This window comes from Lolium perenne, chromosome 2, assembly GCF_019359855.2.
Source record: "Lolium perenne isolate Kyuss_39 chromosome 2, Kyuss_2.0, whole genome shotgun sequence".
Classification (NCBI taxonomy): Eukaryota; Viridiplantae; Streptophyta; class Magnoliopsida; order Poales; family Poaceae; genus Lolium; species Lolium perenne.
Window position 1 is genome coordinate 325,621,267 of NC_067245.2, and position 24,707 is coordinate 325,645,973.

General features: G+C 44.1%; 2 protein-coding genes across 2 annotated transcripts; one reads left to right on the forward strand and one right to left on the reverse strand.

Annotated features, from left to right (window-relative positions):
* The first annotated feature begins 600 nt into the window (after positions 1-600).
* On the forward strand, positions 601-2,659 carry LOC127337162 (uncharacterized). Its single transcript, XM_051364095.2, has 2 exons — positions 601-1,787; positions 2,328-2,659. The coding sequence occupies exon 1, from the start codon at positions 697-699 to the stop codon at positions 1,654-1,656; it is 960 nt and encodes a 319-aa protein (XP_051220055.1). The 5' UTR covers positions 601-696; the 3' UTR covers positions 1,657-1,787; positions 2,328-2,659.
* A 19,457-nt stretch (positions 2,660-22,116) lies between these two features.
* On the reverse strand, positions 22,117-23,741 carry LOC127337163 (hydroxycinnamoyltransferase 4). The gene is made up of 2 exons (XM_051364097.2): positions 23,298-23,741; positions 22,117-23,195 (listed from the first exon to the last, which is right to left on the reverse strand). The coding sequence occupies exons 1-2, from the start codon at positions 23,718-23,720 to the stop codon at positions 22,329-22,331; spliced, it is 1,290 nt and encodes a 429-aa protein (XP_051220057.1). The 5' UTR covers positions 23,721-23,741; the 3' UTR covers positions 22,117-22,328.
* Between the last annotated feature and the right edge of the window lie 966 nt (positions 23,742-24,707).

Genomic DNA, 24,707 nt, shown 5'->3' on the forward strand with positions numbered 1-24,707 from the left:
TTCCGGAAATTTGTCGACCTTCATAATTTCCATCCCACCCCACACTTCTTAATTTCCATCCCACCGTAACGTCAAGAAGGTTGTTTGAGATTTGTCAATATTTGAACGTATCTAAACTTAAAATAGCATTTGTATATTTTCAAATTTTGCCAAATCTCATGCAACTTTCATGGAAAGGAGGAAATACTAGAGAGTATAGGAATTGCTTTGATCCTATTTGATCTTCTTTCAGTATTTCCAGCTAATTTGCGTTATGCAATCTCGTAGAAATGAAAACATATCGCGCCAGATCAGGTCCATTTTGGGCACCATTGGAATTTCTCTCAGAAATGTGCATGGCAGTAAGATACATTAATTTCAAATCCCATTTCAAGCGCTCTGTTTTCTTGTTCCACGATCAATTAAAGTAATTATGACGGATCCTAATCTTATCTCGATGTAAACTTCGGAATTAGGGGAGAGTAATTTTTCCCAGAGTTACGGATTATCCACGATTGCAATCCCATTAGTTAAAAATTTCCAATTATTTTGCTGAGTGATTAATTTGTTTCCTGAGAATGGAGACCGCGCGCGCTCCCACCATAAATAGGCCCCCCCGTACCATCTCCACCTCGCCAACCCTGCCCACCGCTTCCTCCCGCTCCATTACTCCTCGCTGCTCGCCGCTCTTCCGCCGCTCAGCTCAGTCAAGCAACCATGTCCGGTAGCTACTCCTCGCGCCTCCGCGGTGGGGGTGGCGGCGGAGGTCTGGGCGCGACGACGCTGCTGGCGGCGAAGGTGGCGTTCGCGTCCGCCGCGCTGGCCGCGGCCGCGTCCCTGGCGCGCGCCACGCTGCCGCAGATCGTGTCCGGCACCGACAACTTCCTCTGGAAGCTTTATCTCTTCGTCACCGTGCACGTGATCATCTTCGTCATCTGGAAGCTCTCCGACAACAAGCACTTCCACGCCGCCGCGCAGCAGCACAAGGATCCGTGGGCGCCGGTGCCCCACAACCCCGCGCACCCGCTGCTCACAGAGCAGGCGGTGCTTTCCTCCATGAAGCGCAAGGTTGAGTTCGCGCCCGCCGCCGCCGTCGTCCGGGACGAGAAGTACAGCGTGCCGCCGCCGGTGTCGCGGCCGCACCTTGAGCCTGCCGCGTCTCCGGTTGACGAGGTCGTCGTCTCCCCGGGATCTTGCGGCGGCGAGTCCTGCGTCACGACGGAGTCCGAAGAGGACGCACCCTGCTCCGCCGTCGCCGCGTCGGCCAACTTCGCCACTGCCGACACGTGGCGGAGTGTCGAGCCTGCCCCGGCGCCGGCTCGGAAACGCGCTGTTGCAGTGCCTGCCCCGATTCCTGTGCGGCAACGCGCGGAGGTCGAGCGGGTGGTCTCTCTGCCTCCACCTCCGGCCACGGCAGAACACTTCGACGGCGCCGACCAGCTTGACGGCGCCGACGACGACCTGGACGCGACGTGGAACGCCATCATGCAGAAGAAGCGTCCCTCAACGGCGCCGGCTTCATCTCCCTCGGCACCGGCACCGCGTTCGTCTCCTCCACCGCCGGCCCCGTCGCCGCGGCCGAGAGCCCGCGAGCCGTCGGTCGGCGCGGCGGAGCTGAGCAAGCGGTCGGAGGATTTCATCAAGAAGATCCACAACTCCTTCGGCCGTCATCAATAATCCTTCCCAACCACCTCCTCCGATCCAAATCTCAAATTTTCTTGGTGTAAAGACATTAGTTTTTCTTTCTTGGTGTGCCTGCCGATCGCCGGAGCGGAGCAGGGCCGAGCTCATCAGACCATCACATTTAGGTAACTGACCTGAATCCGGAGCTCGATCTGCTTCCTGTTTTAATGGCGAATAATCAGATTTTGTGCTGTCGATTATAAAGTAAAAGTAGTAAAAAGTTGATTGCTTGCTTGCTTACTTGGAGTGCTCTCCTTAGTATTTCTTAGCCGGATTGAGTTGGCGCTTGCTGCTTTCGCACAAAACATCGGTCGGCTCGTGCACTGGCAGTCCGGTCCACTTCTTTCCCTTTCGGTGCTGCCATTAGGATCCAACACATGATCTATTGCTTACCACTTAAGATGGATACTTCTGCTTCTTCCCCTATCCAGAAGAGATGGAACTAGCTAGAGTCAAAATTGTTGGTGAATTTCCTTTCTGAAACTTCTATATTCAGTGTATACAGGGCTGCAGTTCTGTTAAATTCAGTATGGTTTTCATCTCAAGAAGATACCTACCTACATGTTCTTATGAAAGTTACATGTGTGTACAGTGAGTGGACAACTGACAAGTGGCTAAGCACCAACAATTGATAGCTTTGTTTCCATGCTTGTTGGAATTTGCAGGCTGTGGAGGTTCTGGATGGATGGATGGTGGTGGTGCTCTGTGGAAGTAGTAGTAGCTAGAGATCCTGACCTTTAAATGTGCTGCTGAAATGATGGTTTTAGCTGGTGCTTGGTTGTTAGGTTTCTCCTTTTTTTTGGTGGCCCTGGACTGGCATTTCTTCTTAGATACTTTTCCTAGTCTTTCACTGATTAGTACAACAGTTCTGATTGTGTTGCTGATACTCCTGGGCAGTGGGTGTGCTTGTGATTATGAACTGTTGTCTGTCACATGCTGTGTCTGTCTCTGTATGCTTGCTGTCTACATGGAAGTCACTGGTCAATGGCCATGCTACCATTCTGTTCCATGCCTCTTGTGCTACTTCCATGCATGGCATGCCCATATTGATTCTCATTTGATGGAACCTGGTGCATGTATGTGTGTGTGTTTGTAGTACTAGATGGCTGGTTGAAGTGAGCAATCAGCATGGGCAACAGACCTTAGATTAGTAGAGTGCTAGTGAGAAGACAAATGGTCCACTATCTTGCATATAGACAAGAACTAGTGGTTAGGGAAGGATTGATTTTGCCCTGTTGTTATTGTTTCTCTGTCACCACACTAAGCTGTTTCTTCCCTTTCCTGCCATATGTGCAAATAAAATCGGGTACTGAGAAAGGAATAGGGAGTACTATTTTTATTAAAATGGAAAGACTGCAAATCTCATGATACCTGGTAAATGTCTGTTGGTTCTAAATGATAGCAAGAGAACATTTTCAGCTTCCTCTACAGATATCATGTAGCTTTCTAGTCTTGTATTTGTACAAGTGTATGCTGTACTTTGTTGTATGACAGGAGCAGAATTAACAACAGAAGTCATATTAGTTTGATGTTACTTGAAGCCATCTTCACTGAGTACTCTTGAACAGATTACCCTACGACGGTTTAATTTTGAAATGACGATGGACTCCAATGTAATGAAGTCACAACATTCAGAAAGTTTTACTTCATGATTATACATGTTTTTATGTGTTATTCCTTGTTGCTAGCTATTAGCTGCATTTTCCTTTTAGATGAGATTGAGATGAGCGTGTGTCCCTACTCCCTAGTGCCTACTGAAAGTGGCTTCTGAACCCATGCATATGAACTGAACCATCACTGCTACAGGCAATGCTGCATTATCATTGTAGTTTGGTGAAGCAAGAAATTACTATGACATGATCATTCACGTCTGCTCTATGTTGCTTTGTACTAGCTTACTGTTTGAAGGAGACAGCATGATCATTCACATGAAAATTAACTATTGAGTGATCATTCGCATGATCAGCAGCTCGTGTGGACAACAAACATTAGATTCATATTGTGCTAATGAGATGGAAAGGTCGCAATATGCAAAGACAAAAAAATCCTGATCTTTGAAAATCGATTTGAATAGACTATTTGTTTGGTATGTAAACGCCAAAATCTGAGATATGACACAGATAGCAATTCCAGTACAAATACTCTGTAGCTATCAACCGTAGTTTACTACAAGTATGTGTTGTACTTTGCTCTAGACTCTGTAGTATTGTTTTCAGTATGACATGAGCAGAATCAATACCTGTCACGGGGTAAAGGTTTTACTGGTTATAAATGGGACTTGAGGTCCTCTTGAAGGGCTATATGAAATTTCTACACGGCAGTATGCTACTTGTTGCATTCTATAAATTTCATTTGATGTTCACATGAGTATGTATGCTTGTGTTATTCGTATTGTTGGTTACCTCCTTCTTTCCTTGTCCTAACTAGCAGATATCTTTTCTTCGTGATGAAACTGAGAGGACTGTTTGTTGCTACTGAAAATGGCGTCCCAAGTCTGAACCTGCTTCGTGGTATTGTTTTTAGGTTCTCCTTTTTTATGGCCTGGACTGGCATTTGTTCTAAGATGCTTCTCCTACAGTCCGCTTACTGACTATTACAACAGTGCTGATTATGGTGCTGATACTCCTGGGCAGTGGCCAGTGGGTGATTATAATTGCTAGTACCACATGGCGTGTCTCTTTATGTGTGTTTGCTGTCTAGGTGCCAGCCACAGGTCAATGTCCATACCACCATGTTGCTTCATGCCACTTGTGCCATTGCAATGCATGGCATTCTCATTTTGGTTCTCTTTAGATGGAATTGGTGTATGTTGCTTTGGAATACTAGCTAGGTGCCTGTTTGAAGTGGGTAATCAGCATGGGCGACAGACCTTAGGTTCATAGAGTGCCAATGAGATGAAATGGCCACAGACAAATGGTCCACTGTTTTGCATATAGACAACACCTATTGGTTAGGAAAGGATTGATTTGGCCCTGCTGTTATTATTTTTTTCTCACCACACACTCTGCTGCTTTTCTGTCCTCCCATATGTAACCACAAATATATCCAGTAGTAACAAATATTTAGACTGCAGAGAACTAGGGAGTACTATTGTTTGTTAAGATGTAAAGGCTGACGTGACACCGGGAGCATGTATGTTGGTTCTACATGATGCCAAGAGAACATTTTCAGCTTCCCCTGCAGATGCTCTGTAGCTATCTACCCTAGTATTTGTACAAATATATCTGTATATGTTGTACTTCGCTGTAATATTGCTTTCAGTACGCCAGGAGCTGCATCATCAATAGAAGTTATTCTAGTATGCTGTTACTTGAAGTCATCTTCACTGACTACTCCATGAACTGATAACCTGGTAATGTAATGAAGTTACTGCATTCCGAAAATTCCACTTCAAGATATGCATGTGTGTATGTGTTAGTCTTTTTCACTATCAATTACTTTCCTTTTCCTTTTAGATGAGATCGAGGGGAGTGTGCGTCCCTACTCCATAGTGCCTACCGAAAGTGGCATCTGAACCCATTCATCCATATGAACTGAACCATCACTGCTACATGCAGCCCTTCATGATTAATTGCGGTTTGGTGGAACCCTTCACTTGGAAGCTGATCTATGTTGCTTTGTACTAGGTCACTGTTTACAGAATCATCAGTCCTTGTGGACAACAAACCAATAGTGCTAATGAAATTCAATATGCGAAGACAAATAGAATTCTGAGCTATACCTCAAAAAAAAAAAATTCTGAGCTGCGAAATATGATTCGGCAGAGACTTTATTTGAGAAAAAGGCTGAAATCAGATATGACACCTGTAGAATTTCTGCTGGTTGAACATTTTCAGCTTCCAGTACAGATACACCGTAGCTATCAAGCGTAGTTTTCTACAGCTATATGTTGTTGTACTTTGCTCTGGATTCTCTAGTACTGCTTTCAGCATGACATAAGCAGAATCAATACTTGTCATGGAGTGAAGGCTGTACTGATTATATTTAGTACTTGAGCTCATCTTCACAGTGTATATAAATTGTTATATAAAAAGTTCAGAATGAACCATGCTATGTGCATTCTATCAATCTCATGTGAAGTTCACGGGGGTATGTCATGTTTGTCTTTTAGTATCGTTATTATACCACTTATGTCCTTGTCCTAACTAGCAGACATCTTCTCGTTGAGATGAGACCATTACCGAGAGAGTGTGTGTGGCTAGTGCAAATGGCCTCCAAAAGTCCGAACCGGTTCATAATGAGAAAAAGGCCATGGACTGAACCATCATCACTTCAAGCAAAGCTAGATGGTTGATTGTGTGATTTGGTGAAGTTAGAGACCATGATATCTTTTTGGGTGAACAACCTCCAAAATCTCTTCTTAACACATCTTTCGAGGGCGCGGTGTGCATTATGCATCACAAATGCTATCAACGCATCATCTCACCTTTCAGGTCAGAATTTCTCTCATTGTTTCATCCATATTCTTCATAGTTTCATTAACTGCATTGTATCCCAACATGAGATAAAATAGCCAGGTGCACATAAATTTGTAAAAGCTACCACTACGGCACTACACCTCTGAATTACTGGACAGCTAGGCTCTTGGAAGACAAGACAAGATGTGACCAATCCTAATGGTTAAGCACACTGTTAGTAACATCTGTACATGTGTCATGCAGCCAGCTAGCTTGCTAGGAGGTCTCTGTCCGGAAATTCTTAAGTCTCAGTTAGCTCGAGGCTAGCTGCCCTAGGCTTCAATTATGAGCACTAAATAATGTAAGAACAGAGTTTAATTAGCACTCCACTGACCCTGAGAGAACATAGGAGCACTGTTATGGCGACGCCACAACCACAACCACCTCCATCCAATCTTTGCTGGAATATGGTACGTTTTCTGCTTGAATGCATGAGCAGGTTGGAGAGCCTTTTGTGCCTGTGGTCCTCACATCATACTCACGACCGGTGTACGCATGTATAGATGCATACTCCTATATGTTATCTATCTTGTTTGGTTGTGCGACGCAATCCAGATATGCAAATATGATGACGTACCGAGAAGTGATCTATTGATGGGAGCGTGGATGGTCGGAAGTTTGAAACCAACCTCTCCCATTCCTGATCTCTAGCGCTGATCGATATGGACATATGGTGTGACCAGGATGGTATGGTAGATATGTCGATCGAAAGCTAAGGGTCAAACATGGTCAGTTTTGGAGCCTCGCTGCCGATCTGCAGGACCAAACTTAGCTGATAAATAGTGGAGCAATCACGTATGAGTTCTTATTATCTTGTCCATCCGTTCCATAATTCTTGGCCTCATTTCAGTTCCAGAACTAAAACCGCGGAATGAATTATGGAATTGAGAGAGTACATCGTCGTAGATTGCGGTGTGCCCTGAATATATAACGGTTGCTGTGTGCCCTATCCGGGCCGAGAGTGAGAGGGACAAGGGTGCAAAGTGCAACGACCAAGGCAATGGTGGCACGGGACAGGTACATCCTGTCTATTTTGGGGGGTTTTGCTGGCAACTTGGCTTTGGTGTGGTTTTGCTGCGAACTGCGAAGCATCAGGAAAAGCTAGATACGTCGTCGATGACCCGCTGTCCCCACCGCCGCCGGCCTAGCTAGGCTTGTCGCCGTCGTGGGAAAATCACTATGGTGGAGCGTACCCGTTAGGCAGAGCTCGAGCTGATAGACCCTCATGAGAATTTATTTTTTGATGGAGCCCTCACGAGCATGCTAATGCACGTACGCTGGATGATCATGCATGCACTGGACAAAAGAGTTGGCCCGGTAGCCAATCCGTGCTGAGCCGAGTAGCGGCCCAGCCCACAGCCTGCCGGCTCGACAGGCTTTCAGCCTTTTTGGCCAGGCCGGAACGGGCCTGGGCCTAGATTTTGTGTGTCGGGTTTTTCAGCCCAGCCTGTGGCCCTACGGCTCGACAAGGTTTCTGGCTTTTTGGCTGGGCCTAGGCCTAGATTTTGTTTGTTGGTTTTTTTAGGCCCTGCCCGAAGCGCTCATTCATTTATCCTCGTTCTAATTTATTTCTGTTTAAGACGTGTTTTTTCCCTAGTAAAAATTAGATGTTCTTTTGAGGAAAATTGTATAGATTTCAATAAATTGTATGTATGTTGCTACATTCAGTGAGATGTAATTCCTGGCTTTTTTCGTGACATCTATGACTAATGATATGTAATTTTGGGGGCAACTCATGTTTATCTACGCCTAATGGCATGTAATTTCAGGTCCAATCTCTCAAAAAAAAATTGTTTCATCCACGTGTAATGAGATGAAATTTCAATCCTCATCGATATTGTTATATCGATGTGTAGTTAGATGCAATTTTTAGTGCAATCGCATAGATGACACAGCTCTTTTTTCCTTTTACTTCCAATTCAATTTCCAAAGTATGTAACGAAGGTTGATTAACTCAAAAACATTGTTGTAGGCATCAGTTTTCCTTGAAAAATTTCAACCAAGTTTGGCTCCAGAAGTGGGACGAGCTACATGTGCTTTTTAGACAAAGCTTACCAAGCTGGCTTCTAAACTCATGTTTGTTGCATGATTTCCTTGGATATCAATCTACCGAGCCCACGAAAAAATGTATGTGCTAGCTCACTCCATTGTGTTATGGGTGGCACTGTGACATCCAGCTGGGCCGTGTCGACGCCGCAGGGCGCACCAAGCTCCTTCAGAACGAGAAGTGATAGAGCCTTGACAACAGCGGCACCGAGGCGCAGGGAGCCCTTGGTGGTTGGTGGCACTGAACCTGGATACCTTGGTAGCCTTGGCACGGATGAGCATGTCGGTGAAAAGAGGTATGGCTATCTCCTTCACCGCCAGCCGGGAGCTACGCCTGGCCTTGAACGCGGAGTCGGAGTCACGCTTGCGACACATTCGATGCTTGCGCGCGATGTTCTCATGATCCTCTCCGGTACTAGCTAAGACCATGGCATCGGCAGGCTCAACAGGGTCGGGAGACGCGGCAATAGGTGCAAGGGAAGGCACGGTGGCGCCTGCGACACATCCTCATCGGAGGTGGCCACATGCGCGGTAGGGATAGCAAGAGTGTCGTACCACTAGAGAAGAGGGATGGTCTCATGGTCATGGTGACAGTTAACACAGAGAAGCTCAAGTTTAGTTAACCTATCAGAAATAGAGAGAGGGAAAGAATGATAAGAGGTTTTTGTACGTGATCTGTAGATAGCCCAGACCCAGGGAATTTTAGAGAAAGCATGTGGGATAAGATGCGATCCGAGAGCATGGTTGGTGTTTCGGAGGAGTCCGGGTCATTGGAGGAGCCCAGGCCAGCAGAAGGGCTCAATGCAGTAGCCCGACGATCTTGGATCATAGGAAACGACGACATGGGCTTGACACTACTAGGAAAAGGGCTATAGCTGCATGGAATAGTGCCCGGCGCACCATCATTGACGCGCGCCGGTGGCAATTACCGCCGGCGAGCCAAATTAGGCCGCGTCGGTGAAGAACCTATACTTCCGGCGCACAAAAAAAATTAGTGCGCCGGGAATAAAATTTGAAGAGGTCTGGCCGGAAGCAAAAAATCTGGACACCTTACCCCCGGCGCACCTCTATGGTGGTGCGCCGGTGGTAGACAATTTACCACCAGCGCACCACCATAGAGGTGCGCCGGGGGTAAGGTGCCTAGATTTTTCTCTCCACACCCCCCCGGAATCGCCTTTTCAGTTTTCAAAAAAATAAAAGAAAATGATAGAAAATTCAAAAATAAAATCCTTTGAACTGCCCATGTATTATGTAATCTAGCTTTCATCAAAATTTGAAAAAATGAATTTCGATATATTATGCAAAATGGCATCATCTTTCGGTAAAACGGGTTTTCTGGTTGCATACGACCTCCGATAAAAAACTTTTTTATATCAAAATCGATCTACGCGAAATTTCCTATTCGAATTCAACCGCCTATGGCCGTTTGGAGAAAAAATGGATTCTTCATTTGGAAAACAGAAACAAGACTTTTTTGAGATTTAAGATTTGGGTGAAAAAAAAGAAAAAAATTACCCCCGGCGCACCACCCTACTTGGTGCGCCGGCGGTAAGCAGTGCTATATAGGCACAACTCAGCCCGCGGTGCTCACTTTCCCCTTATCTTTTCCTCCTCCTCCTCCTCCTCCATCTCCTGCTCCTCCTTCTCTATACCGAGCTTCTGCGGCGGCGAGCTACTCCGGCGACCTACTCATCCTCCTCCTCCATCGACGGCCACGACGTCCTCCGACCTCCTCCACTACCTCCAGCCTCCTCGACGTCCTCCGGCCTCCTCCAACACCTTCGGCCTCCCCCATCACCGTCGGCCTCCTCCACCACCTCCGGCATCCTCCACCTCCAGCCTACTCCTCCTCCTCCTACACTGGCCCACCAATCTCAGGAGCTTCCAGCATCCTCATGCACCTCATGCACCTCCTACACTGGCGCATAGACGACAACCACGGTTGACTAGCTAGATCTAGATCTAGATTTGGATCTAGATTTGATTTTTTTGTTTTCTTGTATAACTTACCGCTGGCGAACTAGACAGGTGCGCCGGGGATAACGCGAGATACCGCCGGCGCACCAACTGGTGCGCCGGCAATAAGCTATTGCCACCGGCCTGTTTCCACCGGCGGGCTGTAGTGCGCCGGCAATAGCCCATTTTGGTGCGCCGGCAATAAGCCTTTTCCTTGTAGTGTGAAGGGCCCCTAGGCTACTTTCATAGGCACACCCATAGGCGAACTGGGAGGAGATGGCATCCCATCATCGTCGGAGGGGGTGACCATGGAATCTTCATCGATATCGTAGATGGGGCCACCCTTTCCGCTACCGGCGACGACACCGCCCTGGCAAGGAGTGTCGCCACCACCACCAGCGAAGTGGCCAACGGGAGAAGGTTCCATGGTTGGACGACCAGGAGTGAACAACAATGGAGACATGCATTGTGATTTTCCCTTTGAAGTCGCGAACAAGGAGGGATGGGGAACATCGCCGTCGTTCTCCAGGTGGAGGACGACTCGTGCATCATAGTAGTCCTGCTCGTTGATGCAGAGCGGGTTAATGCAGCACATGCTACCGTTGGGGTGGAAAGCAGAGAGTTGGGAAACGGTGGAGTAGCGCCGCCCGACCTGGTTCTCTGCCAACCCCGGCCGCTCCAGGCAGATAGCACGGTCGTTGAATACGAGGGGACAGAGCGCAATGGTGGAGTCGCACACCTCTTGAGACGGGAAGATCACCATCATCGTCCCATAGTGTGACACCATGTGGGTTGCGTGCATCTCCAGAGCAGGAACGAGCATGAACCCACGGCTAGTGGTAGGTGGCTCCATGAGAGAGCAAAGGCGAACATGAGGCTTCCCAAGCTGTCCGCGACTAGCGGCATGAAGCATTCCGCGAAGTCGGACGGACCAGAACAACACCTCGATGTAGAGGACCTCACGCCCAGAGGAGGGGCGACGACTGATACGTCTCAAACGTATCTATAATTTCTTATGTTCCATGCTACATTTATGATGATACTCACATGTTTTATACACATTATATGTCATTATTATGCATTTTCCGGCACTAACCTATTAACGAGATGCCGAAGAGCCAGTTGCTGTTTTCTGCTATTTTTGGTTTCAGAAATCCTAGTAAGGAAATATTCTCGAAATTGGACGAAATCAACGCCCCGGGTCCTATTTTTCCACGAAGCTTCCAGAAGTCCGAGGGAGAGACGAAGTGGGGCCACGAGGTGGCCACACCACCAGGCGGCGCGGCCCAGGCCCTGGCCGCGCCGGCCTGTGGTGTGGGCCCCTCGGGCGGCCCCCTGACCTATCTCCTCCGCCTACTTATAGCCCTCGTCGAGAAACCCCCAGCACCGAGAGCCACGATACGAGAAAACCTACTGAGACGCCGCCGCCGCCAATCCCATCTCGGGGGATTCTGGAGATCACCTCCGGCACCCTGCCGGAGAGGGGAATCATCTCCCGGAGGACTCTACACCGCCATGGTCGCCTCCGGATTGATGTGTGAGTAGTTCACCCCTGGACTATGGGTCCGTAGCAGTAGCTAGATGGTTGTCTTCTCCCCATTGTGCTTCATTGTCTGAACTTGTGAGCTGCCTATCATGATCAAGATCATCTATTTGTAATGCTACATGTGTGTTTGTTGGGATCCGATGAATAGAGAATACTATTTTATGTTGATTATCAATCTATCTATGTGTTGTTTATGATCTTGCATGCTCTCCGTTGCTAGTAGAGGCTCTGGCCAAGTCATTGCTTGTAACTCCAAGAGGGAGTATTTATGCTCGATAGTGGGTTCATGTCTCCGTGAATGCAGGGAGTGACAGAAACCTCTAAGATTATGGATGTGCTGTTGCCACTAGGGATAAAACATTGATGCTATGTTCGAGGATATAGTTATTGATTACATTACGCACCATACTTAATGCAATTGTCTGTTGTTTACAACTTAATACCGGAAGGGGTTCGGATGATAACCTGAAAGTGAACTTTTTATGCATAGATGCATGCTGGATAGCGGTCTATGTACTTTGTCGTAATGCCCAATTAAATTTCACAATACTCATCATGTCATGTATGTGCATTGTCATGCCCTCTCTATTTGTCAATTGCCCAACTGTAATTTGTTTACCCAATATGCTATTTCTTATGGGAGAGACACCTCTAGTGAACTGTGGACCCCGGTCCATTCTTTTACATCGAATACAATCTACTGCAATACTTGTTCTACTGTTTTCTGCAAACAATCATCATCCACACTATACATCTAATCCTTTGTTACAGCAAGCCGGTGAGATTGACAACCTCACTGTTTCGTTGGGGCAAAGTACTTTGGTTGTGTTGTGCAGGTTCCACGTTGGCGCCGGAATCCCTGGTGTTGCGCCGCACTACACTCCGTCACCAACAACCTTCAACGTGCTTCTTGGCTCCTACTGGTTCGATAAACCTTGGTTTCTTTCTGAGGGAAAACTTGCTGCTGTGCGCATCATACCTTCCTCTTGGGGTTCCCAACGAACGTGTGAGTTACACGCCATCAAGCTCTTTTTCTGGCGCCGTTGCCGGGGAGATCAAGACACGCTGCAAGGGGAGTCTTCACATCGCAATCTCTTTACTTTGTTTTTGTCTTGCTTTATTTTATTTACTACTTTGTTTGCTGCATTATATCAAAACACAAAAAAATTAGTTGCTAGTTTTACTTTATTTACTATCTTGTTTGCTATATCAAAAACACAAAAAAATTAGTTACCTGCATTTACTTTATCTAGTTTGCTTTATTTACTATTGCTAAAATGGCCACTCCTGAAAATACTAAGTTGTGTGACTTCACAACCACAAATAATAATGATTTCTTATGCACACCTATTGCTCCACCCGCTACTACAGCGGAATTCTTTGAAATTAAACCTGCTTTACTGAATCTTGTTATGCGAGAGCAATTTTCTGGTGTTAGTTCTGATGATGCTGCTGCCCATCTCAATAATTTTGTTGAACTTTGTGAAATGCAAAAGTATAAAGATGTAGATGGTGGCATAATAAAATTAAAATTGTTCCCTTTCTCACTAAGAGGAAGAGCTAAAGATTGGTTGCTATCTCTGCCTAAGAATAGTATTGATTCATGGACTAAATGCAAGGATGCTTTTATTGGTAGATATTACCCCGCTGCTAAAATTATATCTTTGAGGAGTAGCATAATGAATTTTAATTAGATACTGAGCATGTTGCACAAGCATGGGAAAGAATGAAATCTTTGGTTAAAAATTGTCCAACCCATGGACTGACTACTTGGATGATCATCCAAACCTTTTATGCAGGACTGAATTTTTCTTCGCGGAACCTATTGGATTCAGCTGCTGGAGGTACCTTTATGTCCATCACTCTTGGTGAAGCAACAAAGCTTCTTGATAATATGATGATTAATTACTCTGAGTGGCACATGGAAAGAGCTCCACAAGGTAAGAAGGTAAATTCTGTCGAAAAAACCTCTTCCTTGAGTGATAAGATTGATGCTATTATGTCTATGCTTGTGAATGATAGGACAAATGTTGATCCTAATAATGTTCCGTTAGCTTCATTGGTTGCTCGAAAAGAACATGTTGATGTGAATTTCATTAAAAATAACAATTATAATGATTCTAGGCCATATCCTGCTAATGCTTATGGTAGATATGCTTCACCTAATGAGGAAAAGATGTTAGAAATTGAAAGATCCACCAAGAACTTTATGCAATCACAATATGAGAAAAATAAATTGTTTACTAAAACTATGAATGAGCAATCTACCTTGTTGAAGAATATAGGAAATCAACTTGAAAATCTGAATATGAAGATCTCTGGGTTGCAAACTAAACTTGCAAATGCTGAAACCCGAATCTCATACATGTCTGCGTCACAATCTTCTTTAATTAATAAAATGGCTGCTAAACCTGAGGATATAGATAATAAAATTGTTACTACAGCAAATGCCATCCAAGTTAGAATTAATGAGAATATAAGATTAATGGCTGAACTGCATGCTAGGTGGGAAAGAGAAGAAAATGAAAAACTAGCTAAAGAAGATAATATAGCTAAAGTTTGGACTATTACTACCACTAGCAATGCTAATGCTACACATGTTGCTGCACTTCCGACTAATAATGGTAAAAGAATAGGTGCTAGCAATGGTTCCACTTCTAATGCAAAGCGCGAAAAACTGCCTGAAACTGCTAAAACTGCTGAAACTGCCTGTGATAAAACTGCTGAAATTTTTTCCAACATTGGGGACAGTGATCCCATTGCTTTAGATCATAATGGTTTAGATTTTGATGATTGTCATATCTCTGAAGTTATAAATTTCTTACAAAAACTTGCTAAAAGTCCTAATGCTAGTGCTATAAATTTGGCTTTCACGAAACACATTACAAATGCTCTCATAAAAGCTAGAGAAGAGAAACTAGAACGCGAAACTTCTATTCCTAGGAAGCTAGAGGATGGTTGGGAGCCCATCATTAAGATGAAGGTCAAGGACTTTGGTTGTAATGCTTTATGTGATCTTGGTGCAAGTATTTCTGTTATGCCTAAGAAAATCTATAACATGCTTGACTTGCCACCATTGAAAAATTGTTATTTGGATGTTAATCTTGTTGATAATTCTATAAAGAAACCTTTGGGGAGAGTTGATAATATTCGCATTACCATTAACAATAACCTTGTCCCCGTTGATTTTGTTGTCTTGGATATTGAATGCAATGTATCTTGTCCCATTATATTGGGAAGACCTTTTCTTCGAATTGTTGGTGCTACCATTGATATGAAGGAAGGTAATATTAAATATCAATTTCCTCTCAAGAAAGGTATGGAACACTTCCCTAGAAAGAGAATGAAGTTACCTTTTGATTCTATTATTAGAACAAATTATGATGTTGATGCTTCATCTCTTGATAATACTTGATACACACTTTCTGCGCCTAGCTGAAAGGCGTTAAAGAAAAGCGCTTATGGGAGACAACCCATGTTTTTACTACAGTATTTTGTTTTATATTTGAGTCTTGGAAGTTATTTACTACTGTAGCAACCTCTCCTTATCTTAGTTTTCTCTGTAGGAAACTCAGAAAATTATGCCAATTTACGTGAGTGATCCTCAGATATGTACGCAACTTTCATTAGTTTTAAGTTTTTTCATTTGAGCAAGTCTGGTGCCTGTTAGAAATTCGTCTTTACGAACTGTTCTGTTTTGACAGATTCTGCCTTTTATTTTGCATTGCCTGTTTTGCTATGTTAGATGGATTTCTTTATTCCATTGACTTTCAGTAGCTTTGTGCAATGTACAGAAGTATAAAGAATGATTGTGTCACCTCTGAATATGTGAATTTTAATTGTGCACTAACCCTCTAATGAGTTGCTGTAAGTTTGGTGTGGAGGAAGTTTTCAAGGATCAAGAGAGGAGGATGATATACACCATGATCAAGGAGAGTGAAAGCTCTAAGCTTGGGGATGCCCCGGTGGTTCACCCCAGCATATATCAAGAAGACTCAAGCGTCTAAGCTTGGGGATGCCCAAGGCATCCCCTTCTTCATCGACAACATTATCAGGTTCCTCCCCTGAAACTATATTTTTATTCCGTCACATCTTATGTACTTTGCTTGGAGCGTCTGTTTGTTTTTGTTTTTGTTTTTGTTTTGTTTGAATAAAATGGATCCTAGCATTCATTGTGTGGGAGAGAGACACGCTCCGCTGTTGCATATGGACAAGTATGTCCTTAGCTTTACTCATAGTATTCATGGCGAAGTTTTCTTCTTCGTTAAATTGTTATATGGTTGGAATTGGAAAATGATATATGTGGTAATTGGTATAACATCTTGAATAATGTGATACTTGGCAATTGTTATGCTCATGTTTAAGCTCTTGCATCATATACTTTGCACCTATTAATGAAGAAATACATAGAGCATGCTAAAATCTGATTTGCATGTTTGGTTTCTCTAAGGTCTAGATAATTTCTAGTATTGAGTTTGAACAACAAGGAAGACGGTATAGAGTCTTATAATGTTTACAATATTTCTTTTATGTGAGTTTTTGCTGTACCGGTTCATCCTTGTGTTTGTTTCAAATAACCTTGCTAGCCTAAACCTTGTATCGAGAGGGAATACTTCTCATGCATCCAAAATCCTTGAGCCAACCACTATGCCATTTGTGTCCACCATACCTAACTACCACATGGTATTTCTCCGCCATTCCAAAGTATATTGCTTGAGTGCTACCTTTAAAATTTCCATTCTTTACCTTTACAATATATAGCTCATGGGACAAATAGCTTAAAAACTATCGTGGTATTGAATATGTACTTATGCACTTTATCTCTTATTAAGTTGCTTGTTGTGCGATAACCATGTTTCTGGGGACGCCATCAACTATTTCTTTGTTGAATATCATGCGAGTTGCTATGCATGTTCGTCTTGTCTGAAGTAAGAGTGATTTATCATGATAAAATGGTTTGAGTATGCATATTGTTAGAGAAGAACATTGGGCCGCTAACTAAAGCCATGATCCATGGTGGAAGTTTCAGTTTGGACAAAAACCTCAATCTCTTATGAGAATATTATCTGTTGTTGAATGCTTATGCATTAAAGAGAAGTCCATTATCTGTTGTCTATATTGTCCCGGTATGGATGTCTAAGTTGAGAATAACCAAAAGCGAGAAATCCAATGCGAGCATTCTCCTTAGACCTTTGTACAGGCGGCATAGAGGTACCCCTTTGTGACACTTGGTTGAAACATGTGCTATGCTATGATAATCCATGTAAATCCAAGGTAATTAGGACAAGGTGCGGGCACTAATAGTATACTATGCATGAGGATTGCAACTTGTAAGATATAATTTACATAACTCATATGCTTTATTACTACCGTTGACAAAATTGTTTCTTGTTTTTAAAATAAAAGCTCTAGCACAAATATAGCAATCGATGCTTTCCTCTTTGAAGGACATTTCTTTTACTTTTATGTTGAGTCAGTTCACCTATTTCTCTCCACCTTAAGAAGCAAACACTTGTGTGAACTGTGCATTGATTCCTACATACTTGCATATTGCACTTGTTATATTACTCTACGTTGACAATATCCATGAGATATACATGTTACAAGTTGAAAGCAACCGCTGAAACTTTATCTTCCTTTGTGTTGCTTCAATGCTTTCTACTTTGAATTATTGCTTTATGAGTTAACTCTTATGCAAGACTTATTGATGCTTGTCTTTAAGTACTATTCATGAAAAGTCTTTGCTTTATGATTCAGTTGTTTACTCATGTCATTTACCATTGTTTTGATTGCTGCATTCATTACATGTGCTTACAATAGTATGATCAAGATTATGTTGGTAGCATTGTCACTTAAGAAATTATCTCTGTTATCGTTTACCTACTCGGGACGAGTAGGAACTAAGCTTGGGGATGCTTGATACGTCTCAAACGTATCTATAATTTCTTATGTTCCATGCTACATTTATGATGATACTCAAATGTTTTATACACATTATATGTCATTATTATGCATTTTCCGGCACTAACCTATTAACGAGATGCCGAAGAGCCAGTTGCTGTTTTCTGCTGTTTTTGGTTTCAGAAATCCTAGTAAGGAAATATTCTCGGAATTGGACGAAATCAACGCCCAGGGTCCTATTTTTCCACGAAGCTTCCAGAAGTCCGAGGGAGAGACGAAGTGGGGCCACGAGGTGGCCACACCACCAGGCGGCGCGGCCCAGGCCCTGGCCGCGCCGGCCTGTGGTGTGGGCCCCTCGGGCGGCCCCCTGACCTATCTCATCCGCCTACTTATAGCCCTCGTCGAGAAACCCCCAGCACCGAGAGCCACGATACGAGAAAACCTACTGAGACGCCGCCGCCGCCAATCCCATCTCGGGGGATTCTGGAGATCACCTCCGGCACCCTGCCGGAGAGGGGAATCATCTCCCGGAGGACTCTACACCGCCATGGTCGCCTCCGGATTGATGTGTGAGTAGTTCACCCCTGGACTATGGGTCCATAGCAGTAGCTAGATGGTTGTCTTCTCCCCATTGTGCTTCATTGTCTGATCTTGTGAGCTGCCTATCATGATCAAGATCATCTATTTGTAATGCTACATGTGTGTTTGTTGGGATCCGATGAATAGAGAATACTATGTTATGTTGATTATCAATCTATCTATGTGTTGTTTATGATCTTGCATGCTCTCCGTTGCTAGTAGAGGCTCTGGCCAAGTCATTGCTTGTAACTCCAAGAGGGAGTATTTATGCTCGATAGTGGGTTCATGTCTCCGTGAATCTGGGGGAGTGACAGAAACCTCTAAGATTATGGATGTGCTGTTGCCACTAGGGATAAAACATTGATGCTATGTTCGAGGATATAGTTATTGATTACATTACGCACCATACTTAATGCAATTGTCTGTTGTTTACAACTTAATACCGGAAGGGGTTCGGATGATAACCTGAAAGTGGACTTTTTAGGCATAGATGCATGCTGGATAGCGGTCTATGTACTTTGTCGTAATGCCCAATTAAATTTCACAATACTCATCATGTCATGTATGTGCATTGTCATGCCCTCTCTATTTGTCAATTGCCCAACTGTAATTTGTTTACCCAATATGCTATTTCTTATGGGAGAGACACCTCTAGTGAACTGTGGACCCCGGTCCATTCTTTTACATCGAATACAATCTACTGTAATACTTGTTCTACTGTTTTCTGTAAACAATCATCATCCACACTATACATCTAATCCTTTGTTACAGCAAGCCGGTGAGATTGACAACCTCACTGTTTCGTTGGGGCAAAGTACTTTGGTTGTGTTGTGCAGGTTCCACGTTGGCGCCGGAATCTCTGGTGTTGCGCCGCACTACACTCCGTCACCAACAACCTTCAACGTGCTTCTTGGCTCCTACTGGTTCGATAAACCTTGGTTTCTTTCTGAGGGAAAACTTGCTGCTGTGCGCATCATACCTTCCTCTTGGGGTTCCCAACAAACGTGTGAGTTACACGCCATCAACGACCACCGACGGCTGGAAGGGACCTCTGTAGGAGAATGAGTATAGAAAAAAAGATCCTACATATTGAACAAGATCATATACGAGAGGATATGTAACGGACATACCCTCTTATACTGAACTTGCGGGCGTTGTCGATAACGAGTTGATGAAGACTGAGTCAATCCCCGCAACTAGACTGCGTCTAGTCGCAAGGAGATATACTATCCCGCGAACAGCTCCCATGATCAAGTGTTGCATGTGCAACAACTCCATGGTATCCACACATACGAAAGGAGATTTAATTGAAGGAGATTTAATGCATCAAAGTCTGATCAAGCACACCATCAAAACTGGGAACATATCGATGAAGATCCGGCAGCCCTTCCACGATCATCTCCTGGATTGGATCTAGATGGCGGGTAGAGATCCGACATCGCTTCCACATCCAAGTCTGAGAGAGATGGGTGCACCTAGGGCACGCCGTTCCTAGAATTCATGTCCAAGGCATGTAGGTGAAGAGGACGAGAGCCCGATGGTGTCGGCGCGCAAGGCGGGCCTAGACGGAGAGGGGAGACTAGAGATATCATGCCCTCGACAAGGGCTTGAACTCCAATCGTGAAGACAAGGGCGTGAACTCCAAAGACTGATTTTTCCAGAGAAAAATAATTTACCAATCGAATCACAGAATACCTGCGCTTATGAATTGAACAACAATTTTTACGAGGATAGGTGAATCCATGCTAGTTTAGCACAAAATTCAAATTCAACCGTCTATTAGCATATTTAAGCAACCAACCATGCATGTATCATGCGTTAAAAAATACGTAGATATGACGGCTGGAAGCAGATATATCATGAAACCTCTCACGTTCTGTCCTGTACAAAATTACAACCAGCACAATCAGCTAACGTTTGCACGAGACCATTCATGAATATCATAGAAAGAAAATGGATGCGGTCATTTTCAAAATTGATTCTGAGAAAGCTTATAATAAAGTAAAATAGACATTTCTTCAACAAACTATGCACATGAAAGGATTCTCTAGAATGGTGTGAGCTAGCTGTGAGTTTTGTTCAAGGAGGATCAGTTGGTGTAAAGGTTAATGACGACATTGGCTATTAAACAAGGAAGGGGCTTAGGCAAGTAGATCTTTTATTCCCAATCCTTCTTAACATTGTGGCTGATATGTTGGCCATTCTAGTTGCTAGCTAGGGCAAAAGAGAGTGGTTAGATAGGTGGTCTCTTTTTCCTCATCTGGTCCAGAGGGGGGATAATCCATTGATAATATTCTTTTCATAGAGCATGACTTACGGAAGGCAGTAAATATGAAACTAATTCTATGCATCTTCGAACATATATCTGGCCTTAAGATCAACTTTCATAAAAGTAAAATCTTCTGTTTGGCAAAAGCTAAGGAGGAGGAAAACAATACAAGCAAATTTTTGGATTTGAGGCTGGTTCTCTTTTTTTTTTGCAAGAAGAAAGAGATGATATTACAACAGCGATCTTACAGATAGGTCCTGAAAGAAACAGAAATTACAGATAATCCCATATAGGACCCCGACCTCGCCGGCCACGACCCAGAGCTGAGACTGGCGGGCCGCTGCCATAGCTTCGCATGCGCCTTGGATTCGAAGCAAACCCTCAACTCAGAACTTTCTTGGGGAGGCTGTTCCCACACCGGCGCCTCTCATACGGTGGCCTCCAAAACTTTCTTTACTTTTACCATATTTTGAAACAACATATCAATCACATTTTATTTATAATATATTCAATAATTCATACAATCACACAAATAGAATTAAACTATAGTTTCAATCAAATAAATTGTACTTAAATTATTCATACAATCTATCAAACAAATAGTACTTAAATTATTCATACAACCAAACAAATAATACAATCACACAAATATAAATAAAATCATGCATTGTTGGTTGCTCCTCTTCTCTCCCACAAATGTGCAGCCAGATCCGCCTTAAGTTGTGCATGGACATCTGCATCTCGAATTTCAGTGTGCATATGAAGAAAAACGGCAAATTCTTGGGGTACATGCTCTACCTCAGCAAGTGGCACTTAATAATCTACCCCGGTTAGCCAATTTTTAGATTCTCAAAATTCCAAATGAAAATACGAAAGCAGGAAGATTTTAGTTTTTGCTACTACGGATTTTATATTTTTATTTTTTAAAAAAATAAAATTATTAATTGCATTCTGCATAAAGATTACTATTACTTTTAACCAATTTTTAGATTTTCAAATTTTTAGGTTTTAGGTTTGGCAAAAAAAAATTAAAAATTTAATTTTTTTAAATTCAAATTAAAAGTTAATGTTTATTTATTTATTCAAGTTCATCAAGCGACCAAGGTCTTTCGCGCAGAGTCGACCGACCAAGGTCTTTTGCGCAAAGTCTATGGAAGGGCGAACCCTTCGAACATCTGTATACCAGGAATAACTTAACTACTACTCCCTCCGTTCCTTTCTATAATGCCTATAGATTTTTGGCATTTGTTTCAGAATATAAAGTTGTAACTTGGCTCTTTTTCAATTGCCCCCTCTACCGGTCAGCTCCCACACGACATGTGTGAAAAAAATCCATACAAAAAGGAAACAATTAATTGAGATTCATAATGCATGACCCCAATGATTTCTTAGATTTACGAAGCAATGTTTAACCAGAGAGATTTGTGGAATTTGTTATGTTAATTTAGGAAGTTACCGATTTCGCTAATTTTACTCTGATCTCAAATCGTTAATCTAGGGGGTCTTGTGTAAAGAACACTCTTATACTAATTTCCGTGCCAAAAAACTATAGACACTATAGAATGGAACGGAGGGAGTATATTAAAATATTAAAGTGTAATAAACATCTTTTTTCTTCTAATTTTGGATTTACTTTTTGTGTGCCTCTTCTAAAATTGGCAAAGCTGTTACTCATACAAGAAGTCGAACCAGTGCGTTGCTGCGAAAACTTGCTAAAGCAATTTCAGTTCATTTATACAGTACAAATTGGTATATATATGCTAGTCTGATTTCATGCGTCAACACTGGACAGAGAATACATGTATCGTTGTATACATACATGCATGCAGCTTGAGTACAACAGATATATTCTCTCAATCTTTTGTTGTATAAAGTTCCATTTCGCCAATACAATTGCATGCTTCTGATGGACTCACCATGCCATCTCATTCTCGTGGAAGAAGAGCTCCTTGAACCGCTCCAGCTGATCCGGCTTCATCGCCACGGCCACCGCCACATCGCCGCTGTCTCCAACGCTGTAGACGAACCAGGTGTACGACACGGCAGCCGGCGCAACGCCTGCAGGCTCGCCCCACCCGAAGTTGGCGTCATGCGACGCCATGCCCATCCAGCTTATCACCCGGAGGTCCGTATCTGGGAGCTCCCTCCCCGGTTTAGACGACGCATCCGCCGCCGTCTCCAGGTAGTCCACCAACGAGCGGGCGTACTCGTCGCCCTGGCCCGTCGCCATGCGGAGCCGCTGTGCGCCGAACTTGAGGGGGCTGGCAAGGACGTCTCCGACCTTAGCTGACACGGACGTGCGCACGCCAGCGTTGCCGAAGTAGGCGCTGGGGAGCGGCGGCGAGAGGCGGGCGCGCATGTCGACCACCGTGTAGAGTCGGGACTCGGCGTCCGAGGGCAGCGCACGCGCCGTTAACGCGCAGCGCCAGATGTGAGCCACGAGAGAGCGGAACAAGGACTCGCCCGTACGCGCACGGAGCGCGGCAGCCTGCGCGCTGGTCACACGCAGGATGGCACCGGCTAAGTCCGACGGCCTGGCGGCGCCTGTTGCAGACCCGGCGCCGTTCCGGCAGTACTCATGGAAGTGGTCGAAGAGGATGACCGGCGGGGAGCGTGCACGGAGGGGACTTCGGTCGAGGAACGGGGGTACAGTGTCGCCGGCGGCGCCCCTGGCCAAGCTGGACCACGTCTGCATGAAGTGGAATGAGCTGCGGCCATCGAGGGCATAGTGGTGCATGCCCGTGCCCAGCACCACGCCTCCTCCATGCAAGAAGGTAACCTGATTCAATTCATTGCCAGAAAATAACCGTTAAGCAATCTGTTACTCTAATTTCTATGTGAGAAAAAGGAATGATATGTTTACCTCGATCAGCAAACTAACCTGAAGCAGGAGCAAAGGTTTGCCGCTGGCGCCGACCACTTCCTCATAGGGAGGCACGAACATGTCACACATGGCTTTCGATGGAGCGAAGCCCTCTAGGTCTTCTAGCACAGCATCTGACCGTGCGACAACAAAAACGGCACCCTGGCCACTGCAATCGATCTCCAGCCGCCCGTCGGGGGCCATGCCCAGGCGACCAGCCAAAGGGTAGAACGGCACTAGCGCCCTGGACAGTGCTGTCCTTAGGATGTCCGCCGAGAAGAAATCAGCTGGGCAGCCCACACCGAGCGGCCGGAACAAGTAGATCATCGGCGAATAACCGCTCCGAACGCCAAGGTCCAGGTTAGATAGCCAAAAGGGGCCATGCGGGGTGGCCTCACTCGGCCTTACCAGCTCCGAACTGATGATATTGATGCCCGCCATGTTGTGGCCTGCCGGTATGAGGGATTTTGATCCTGATTACAAACGGGATGGTTTTATATATAAGCATCTCAAAAAGGTGCATGAAATTTTATAACTCGTTTAACACATTCATATAAGAATTACAGATTATAAGATAAGAAAGCCAAAGTTTATCCCATATTCCTAAGAAAGGAAAATATTAATGTTCTTGAATGCCGTGCCAAAATATCGGATACCACCAATAAATAGTCCATAGATATGAAGAAAGGGGACAATTCATCTATCTTTCTATCTATCAATTCTATTCTATTAAATTTTTATATATACATACTAAAAGCAAATATACATATTCTAAAATAGACACGAGGTTAATCCATATCACCAAAATTATCTAACTCGTCCGTTTTTGGTGGAACCTAATTACAAACAGCTGAGGTGTCAACAGACTTTTTGTTCACATAAATATGTACATGGATATTATTTCTCACCTCACGCCACACATGATGGAATTGTGGTATGAACTAGAACAAAAAGCTAAAAGTATCAACCGACCTGAGCCTCTGTTTATCGGTAGACCACAACTAACAATGTGCATCATTATCATTATAAACATATAAGACAAAAACAACATGCAACGATAAATTGTGTCTAAATAACATTTACTACTTTTATAATCCGATTTTAGCTTGATGACTTGGTAATCCACAATCCGCTGGCCCAGTTTGGGTAAACTAAAAATAGATATGTCGAGTAGAGAATGTGCAAAGAGGTTGATTATTAGGCAATGTGTAACGGGTTTCGATAGTATTTCCGTACCTACAATACAAACTGTGGCCCCTTTTGTTTAAAAAATTCAGAATCATTTTAAAATTGCAGCTCCTAGGAATTTGCTATAGATCTGGATTATCTACTTTCCAGGATTATAAGTATTACTACCTCTGGACCACTTTAATCGACGCGGGCTTACAAAAGGGATAAACTAGGTTTGGCTCTCCTCCGCGTCGATTT

Bases quoted from the DNA above. Each gene is read 5' to 3' on its own strand.
- LOC127337162 (XM_051364095.2), top strand. From the start codon at position 697: ATGTCCGGTAGCTACTCCTCGCGCCTCCGCGGTGGGGGTGGCGGCGGA.
- LOC127337163 (XM_051364097.2), bottom strand. From the start codon at position 23,720: ATGGCGGGCATCAATATCATCAGTTCGGAGCTGGTAAGGCCGAGTGAG. The intron at 23,196-23,297 runs GTTAGTTTGCTG...GAATTGAATCAG, and splicing joins AACCTTTGCTCCTGCTTCAG to GTTACCTTCTTGCATGGAGG.